An 8,039-nucleotide genomic window follows, 5' to 3' on the forward strand; every position below is an offset into this window, starting at 1 on the left:
TCTTCTCTTAGTATTATTTATTTATTTATTTGTTTATTTGTTTATTTATTTGAAAGATTTTTTCCAGCCTCTTCACGTCAAAACTAGGAAGACTTTGATACTGCAACTCAAGTTTCTCGTGCTGTAAATCAATGTACAAATAGCTCAAGCATTTTCACGGACAAAGTTCGAAACAGTGTTAAATTATTGAATAAATAAAATTACTAATGAATATTTAAGTTGAACTTCTTTTTTTTCTTTTTTTTAATGTTAAACGCATTTTAAATAGATGTATTACAAAGTTTTAATGATTTAATTATAAATAATTTGAATATGTTTATTACATATAATATTCATTATTCATATATATCAATTTTTTAGATTATATAATTATATGTAATAAAAATATGGAAATTACATCTTTCGATTATAAATGTTTATATCACCTCGAAGTTGATAATTAAAAAAAAGAATCATCGATGATTCATATAATTTTATTTAGAAACTATAAAATACTTTGAACAAAACGGAGATGCAATGAAACAAATATACTTATTTATTTTGTATGCTCTATTCAAACGTTTTCCTCCTAGATCCAAAGATTCCGTCAGAAATGAAATTTAATACTTGCATCTTGTTTTTTTTTTTTTTCTTCTAATTATCTACACTTAGTTATTGATTATAACGCGTCAAAATGGGGGGGGGGGGTAGCAAAATGACGAGAAAATTTTGAACAAAGTAAAATAAGAAGAAGACGAAAAGATGAATAATAATAATAATAACAGTTTGTAATCAATTTTTTCCCTACGTGTATTTACTTAATTATACAAAATTCTACTACAGACATGAGAATATGAATATCAGTTATTTTCAGTTATAGATCAGCTTATTTATTATATTTATAGAAGGAATTTTTTGCACACTTATTATAAAAAATAAAAAACAAGAAACGTAGGAACGAACAAACATCTTGTAACGAGTATATTTTAATTATATCGCGATGGTTAGTTTGCATTTTGAATCAAACCTACTTTCGATGCGAGCGAGCTCACTTTCAATGAGATTTATCAGGCAAAGCACGTATAGGAAGAAGAACGCGGAGCAACCCTAAATTCAAGCGTTTTCACTAAAATCGCGTTCCTCGTGAAAATATTTTGCTTTTTAAGGAAAATAAAAAACAAACTGATGGACATTTCAAAATCATGAATATTCATCGAGGACAATTGCTTCTTATCTCAGATCTCATCAGATATTTTTCTAACTATTTGAAAACAGTTAATAGAGGTGCATCAATAATAAATGTGACAGGTAACACAATAAGACTAAACGAATGTACACTAACATACAAATATACAACATTCACACGCACACACCTGTACAAGGACCTAAGAGGAAGCCCGTTCGTATTGACGGCATATCAACAACTGATGATAGTTCTTTAGCTTGCTATACTCAACACCATCAACGTTAACGTCGTCGTCGTCGTCGTCGTCGTCGTGGTGGTCGTCGTCGTCGTCGTCGTCGTCGTCGTCATCATGACGGTTGTATCGTTTCTTTCCGAGTTCTCGCATCTGCGCCGAGAACGTCCTCGCTTACAGGGGAGGAATTGGACTTCCCACAAAAGTGGGAGGAGTAACCAGAGTTCGCAGAAACCCTGGCCATTTACTCATTTTTCAACGAAACTTTATTGAAGACACATCTATTTTTACTAACTATACTCTTTCTCTCTCTCTCTCTGTTTTTTTTTTACGTTAAATAAATTCTTTTTTTGTTTCTTGCAATGTTAACTTTTACATCTTTTCTTCGATATTAAACAACATTTTTTTTTTTACATTAAATTTATTTTAATCAATTGGACAAAAGATGTCAAATTTATGAAAGAGAGAGAGAGAGAGAGAGAGAGAGAGAGAGAGAGAAAGAGAAAACACGAACGAGGTTATCTCTTTTATGTTAATATTAAACAAAATAGATATTATCTCAACTTTGAGATTACGAGACGTTAAATCTTATCAATGAAAATTGTCGATTTTTAGTTAGTTGATACATGTACGTAAAAAGAAGCAAAAAAAAAAAAATAAAAAAAGGAAGAGCCGTTAATGTATAGATAGAATGTGTGTTAGTCATTAACGATTTTTGCGCACAAATTGTTTAAGGATAAAATGAGGATATGTGTATGTGTTAAATACAATACAGATACATGGGGGAGAAGAAGAGATTGACCATGATTCGATGAAATTTCTTCAATTACTATAAAAATTTATTATCGAAAGATAATTATTACTTTTGATTAGATTTTTTGTGTGTGAGAAATTTTTTTATAATAATTAGAGAATGTCCTTGAAAGAAACGTGAGAGCTATGACAAAGCAAGCCATCGTCCTCCATGTATATCCGTATCTATATTACACATATAAGTATACGCATACTATATATATATATATATATATGTATACATACACAAATGTTATTAGTAGTATGGTAGTGGTATTATATATATATATATATATATATATATATAATGTATTTTTTTTTTCTAATATCTTTTTCCTTCTTTTCTCTACCATATGTGGGTACATAAGACATATACTGTATGTAAAGATGTACGTACATAGCGGAACTCGAGATATTTGTTTTTCAAGGTTGCTTAAGATATCCATAGGTGGGGATCGATCAATGATTCTTATTGCGAAATGTTTGAATACTTTGTGTAATTACCTCGTGTAGATGGAACAAGAAATAATAAGAAAGAGAAAGGGAGAAAGAGATAGAGAAAGAGAAAGACAGAAATAATAAGAAGAAAGAGAGGTGGAATGACTGGTTAAACGTTGTTCGAAGTCTGAGCATGCACAAACGAGTCAATATCACTTGGAGGTGGTGGATTGTGTCTCCGCCTCTCATCAGGAAGCGCTTTCTTGCTGATGTTTTATGGAAAACGCGTACACGTCGAGGTAACTGACTCGAATTCACGAATTCGAGCGATACTAACAATAAAAGTATATTTGTCCGTAGTAGTAGTTCTCGTCGTCGTCGTCGTCGTCATCTAACGTACCGAATCCAAAAATTTTGCAACAGCCGATTCACTTTTATAAAATTTTCTCTTTACGTGACAAACCTGGAAACGAGTATTGTTGACTGGTTTATTTTTCGTTTATTATTTCTTTTTCTTTTTTTTTTTTAAATACTTCCCATCTCTAACGTGCAGCCGCGACGTTACAGTTTATGAAATATCTGAAATGTACTTTTTCAATGGAAATAAATGAATGTTTTATTAGAAAATATTTGTACACATATCATTCAATAATAAATTACATAGATATAAAAACAAATCTTTATATACATATATGGTGTTATTAAATATAATAAGAATAATGGTAATAAAGGAGGAGGAGGGAGTAGAATGAGCGCGCCATTAAAATATCACATATCGTCCATTGTAACGTAAATTTAACATACCCGTGTAATCATTTTTGGAAAAATCTTCTATCACTCCCGGAAAAATTCCGTCACAAATGGTCGATCATCCGAATCGTAAGGAGTTAATGGTAGATCGTATGGAATAGGAAATGGTGGAAATTTCGAGTTATTACCTTCTAATGAGAACATTTTTTCTCCAGTCTATCAGAAAAAAATGTGTATCGTTTAAATCAAATCTAAGCAACATTTGATATTATTTTATCGTCATCTTTGATACTCACGACAAATTCAGGAAGAAATAATACACCAGCTTCGTAACTCATTATGGAATAGTTTGCCCCACATTTTCCCCATGCAGCTTTGCTTAAATTCGCACTGGTAAGCATAAACCAAGCCATTTTTTTCAAGTCAGGTGATAATCTTGCATAAGTTTTAATGTGAGGCATTGCTTTGGTTCTGTTCATCTTCGAAGCTTTCCATTGACTATAAAATATTATAACGTTTAAAGAAATCTATTTGGAAAGCAATAAAAAAAAAAAAAAAAATATGGGAATTTAGATTTACTGTAAATAAGACTGGATCCATTCTTGTTTTGAATGCGTCAGCAAATTATAACATAAACAGCAAGAAAGTTGTCGACAGTCATAACTTTCTCTGTAATTTTTAATACTAGGAAAGATAAAATAAAAAGTCGAAGGACTCTTCAATGTTTTATCAGTTTCCTTTGACATGGACAGTACGATATCTTTCCCTAACCAACTGTTATATTGCGGTCCCAGGCTTCCTAAACTGGAACTTTGTGCAATTATTGGCCAGTTCGATGCGTCTGCTGGTAAAGTAATATGATTTGAAAGAATATGACCCAATTTTTTATGGCCCCATGAATCTATATTTTTTAATGAGTGTGTTCCAGGTACTGAGGCAATGAAGAATACATTAATGGCTGAACAATCCGCCATTCGTACCGTAAAAATCCAATTGACTAAAGCTGAATTTTGGTAGTTATTCAAATACTGTATGAGGTCTTTTTTGAAACCTGTCTTAGATTCTCCACTGGCCGTATCAATAGATCCCTTTATTGGAGGTAGATAAGGAGAAATCCAAAGTCTGTATAACATTAAAATGAAATAAGTAATAATAATGAAAAAAAAGGAATATTAGTTAATAACAGGATATGTCTATCTACCCTTGAGTTCTATTTTCCCAATCATCCTCATATAAATTTGCTGTAGACATTATAATCCTGATACCACCATCCTGATATTTCAGTATCATCATCTTTGTATGATGACAACCAAACCGTGATGGTGGAGAAACACGTACTAAGGTAATATTATCGCCTAACTTTTCATTGTCCATTCTATCTTGATATACAATCGTTATATCGGCTTTTTGTGCTGCTAATAAATATTGTAAGCAAAGCCATCCAACGTCAACCATGAAATTAATTTGTAGACTTGATTTTATTTCTCCAAGACTGATATCTAATATTTCAGGAAAGGTTACGGTAAGCAGTTCATTACTTGTTTGTGGTGATTTTCTTATTCTTGTAAAAAATATATTATATGGACTTGCACGTTTATATTTATGAATAAATTGTCCAGGAGTTACATCATATATTTGAAAACCCTCACGTTTCATCATTTTGATCGCTTTATTTCGCATTTTTTCTCTCTCCTTGCCATCTTTACTAGACAAATACATATCCATTAAAGAAGTATTATTAGTTGAGCTACTCGCTGTACTTTCAGTATCTGAAATGCATTCTCGAGAGCTACTTGCTTTAACAATACTATCAATGGTATTATTATTATTTCCTTTAATTTTTTTGGCCATTTCTTCACTTTCAATATTTCTCTTTTCACCTTTCACAAAAACTTCGAACTTTTCTTTAACCATCGAAGTTAATATTTCAGGTTGTTTTGTTTCATTATTTTCATTCGCAGTCTCTGAAAGTTTTTTTAATTTAATATTCATATCCATTTCATGTTTATTTGTTCTTCTATTGGTCATAACGTTATTAATCTTTGAATTTTCTGAGGTAGAAGAGCTTTTTGTAGTAACTGTTGAAAATAAGTTTATCTTTAATCTTAAGAAACTATCTACATCTCTGTCCCTTTCTCTTCTCAATATAACTTGCATCACCTTTAATTGCTGCAATAGTTGAGTGCGATCACACTCAAAATCAAGATTATTTGGTATTTCGATTGTTTCGTCCAATTGATCGATTACCAATCTTTCCACTAGAAATAAATGATACTTTTCTTATTTAGTTTATATTTATTATTATAATATATATACAGGATATCTTATAACTGAGGATATAAACAAGAAGGAGTTGATTCTACATAATAAACATAGTTAAAACTGTAGATTGCATTCACTTGATTAAATTGAACTTAAGGTGGAAACTAACAAATCCTTGTTTGATAAGCATAAAAGTAAAACCGATACAAAAGATATCATTATACTGACACTTTTTGTTAACATATTAAGAAATACAAAATTGCTTTCTGATAAATCCAAAAGTAAGATAGCAAAATTTGTTTAGTTGAAACTGATTCAAGTGTATACATACTTGACAATTATTCACATTTATCATTCTCAAAAATAAAGAAATGTTAACCTATATTTTCGACGTAATTCTGCTTGCTTGTATCACCAGTTATAAAATACCTTGTGCATTATTAACCTATTGTCATAAAAGTATACTTACAATGTGGATGTGACATTTCTGCAAAATGTATTGGATTTTTTCTGTAACATTTTTCCATAAAAGGACATATTTTTCTATCTATATTATAAACAAAAAAAATATGTGTAATTAATTTCTGTACATACATATGTATATGTTCATATATTACCAATTAAATAATATTTATTAAAAATAAAATATTACCGATTAATGATGTTTCATTCGTGGCAGAAATCATGGTTTTTAAAATATATTATATGTGGGTTGCTATTTAAAATAAGGAAGACACTTTCTAAGTATCAAAGACAAGACAAACTATGACGTTGTTAAATAAGAATTAATAAATACTAAAAACTAATATAAATAGAGAAATAAAAACAATTATTGATCAATTTTTTGTTACAATTTGAAATAATTTGATGAGACTGATAGAATTAGAATAGTTCGCAAATGACAGTAAGAAAAGTTGGTAACATTGTAATAGTGAAAATAATCTAGTATTATTTCTCTAACTAACGAAATTATGCGATTCGTCGATCTTATTTATTTAACCAATAGCATTCCTCGGCGTTGATATTTCGTTCGCATTGCAAACGTAGTTTTGTCCATTATCGACGTATTGCCAACATTGCTTTTAACGTTTAAGGATAAATAATCTTTTAATTTTCTTTTTTTACAATATTATTTAACAATAATAAATATTGATTTATTTAAATATATTTCATGAAATAATTTAGCATCAAATTATAATACAAACATAATCACAATTAGTTAGATTTATAAAATTCAAGAAATTCATATTTTGCCGCGCGTAGAAGAGGGCGTTCGGATCGTGACAGAGAAAGTAAAAGTAAATCCACTTTGAAATAAACCCGCTAATCTATTACGATGTGTATAATCAAACAACTTTCTCAATTCCTTCGGTCTTTCTGTGTACGTTTAGATGTGTACGATTTTCTTCATTGTTTATTTATTCAACTTCTAGATATTTTATAGTTTCGTGGTCTGTTATCTCTTAAGTACAGATTTATGGTTACCACAGTCGACATAACATCGTGTGTATGAAATATTTCGTTTTTTAGTATATTCTTATAGATAATAACTTGTACGTGATAAATAACAAATGGTAAGTAAGAATTAATTACTATAGTGAATGTTAGTACTTTTAATAAGATATCTTCTATTTTAAACAATAGTTTTAATTTTAGTTTTTACAAGATGTACGTATTTGTGTGAGCAATTTTTCATATGATTATATCCTTCGATATATTTCATTATTTTCAGTTATTATATAAATGTTTATTTGTTTTTAGATGTATCGAAAGGAAGATGAAAATACATCGGAGCTACTTATGGGTATGTGTCGTTCAAATTAATCATCGAATCAAGTGAATATTGCAGTTATGGTTGCATTTTAATTGATATACGTATATATACATGGGTACTGATGAAAAGTTTGGAACCTAACGTAGAAACAATTTTTTCTAGATTAAACTTTTTCTTTTTTATTGAAAAAAGAAGAAAGAAAAACTCTTTTTATTAAGGTTCAAAACTTTTCAACTCAATTCTCGTATTTATAATCTTTTATTTATTTCTATTCATTTCCGTCTAGGATTAATTAAAAGAAGAAAAATGAGAACAAGAAAAACAGTTAAACGTTTCGATTAAATCGCTTGTGTGAAGAAAGAAAAGGAAGAACCGATTGAAATTAAATGACACGGATGAACCACTAAACAAAAGTATGAAGACGATTTTTATTCAAAAGTAATCTAATTAGAATTTTAATGAGATTATTTCTTATTTTCATTTTATAAATGTGCTTTTCGTGATGCATCGTGGAAGAATTATTATTGTCCCTTTTTTTTTTTTAACAAAGTTAAAAAACGTATTTCGTTCTGCGAAAGTTCAAGCATTGACAAATAATTAAACAAAAAAACAAAAAAAAAAAGAAA

General features: G+C 29.4%; 1 protein-coding gene across 4 annotated transcripts; it reads right to left on the bottom strand.

Moving 5' to 3' along the window:
- Positions 1 to 6: 6 nt before the first annotated feature.
- On the bottom strand, positions 7 to 6,536 carry gkt (tyrosyl-DNA phosphodiesterase glaikit). Of its 4 annotated transcripts, XR_016178840.1 has the most exons (9): positions 6,292 to 6,536; positions 6,109 to 6,186; positions 4,579 to 5,635; positions 3,957 to 4,499; positions 3,674 to 3,875; positions 3,432 to 3,593; positions 2,587 to 3,206; positions 1,353 to 1,550; positions 7 to 121 (listed from the first exon to the last, which is right to left on the bottom strand). XR_016178840.1 is itself a non-coding variant. In XM_015316907.2 (7 exons), the coding sequence occupies exons 1-6, from the start codon at positions 6,323 to 6,325 to the stop codon at positions 3,462 to 3,464; spliced, it is 2,046 nt and encodes a 681-aa protein (XP_015172393.2). In that variant the 5' UTR covers positions 6,326 to 6,536; the 3' UTR covers positions 7 to 121; positions 3,432 to 3,461. The 4 variants fall into 4 exon arrangements, 2 of the variants coding, with proteins under 2 accessions (XP_015172393.2, XP_089035431.1); XR_016178841.1 differs by lacking the exon at positions 2,587 to 3,206; XM_015316907.2 differs by lacking the exons at positions 1,353 to 1,550; positions 2,587 to 3,206.
- Between the last annotated feature and the right edge of the window lie 1,503 nt (positions 6,537 to 8,039).

This window comes from Polistes dominula, unplaced genomic scaffold (genome assembly GCF_049000335.1).
Source record: "Polistes dominula isolate Pdom_NZ unplaced genomic scaffold, Pdom_raw_medaka contig_373, whole genome shotgun sequence".
NCBI classification, from domain to species: Eukaryota; Metazoa; Arthropoda; class Insecta; order Hymenoptera; family Vespidae; genus Polistes; species Polistes dominula.

Bases quoted from the DNA above. Each gene is read 5' to 3' on its own strand.
- gkt (XM_015316907.2), bottom strand. From the start codon at position 6,325: ATGATTTCTGCCACGAATGAAACATCATTAATCG. The intron at 3,876-3,956 runs GTAAATCTAAAT...AATATTTTATAG, and splicing joins TGGATCCAGTCTTATTTACA to TCAATGGAAAGCTTCGAAGA. The intron at 3,594-3,673 runs GTGAGTATCAAA...TTTTTCTGATAG, and splicing joins TATTTCTTCCTGAATTTGTC to ACTGGAGAAAAAATGTTCTC.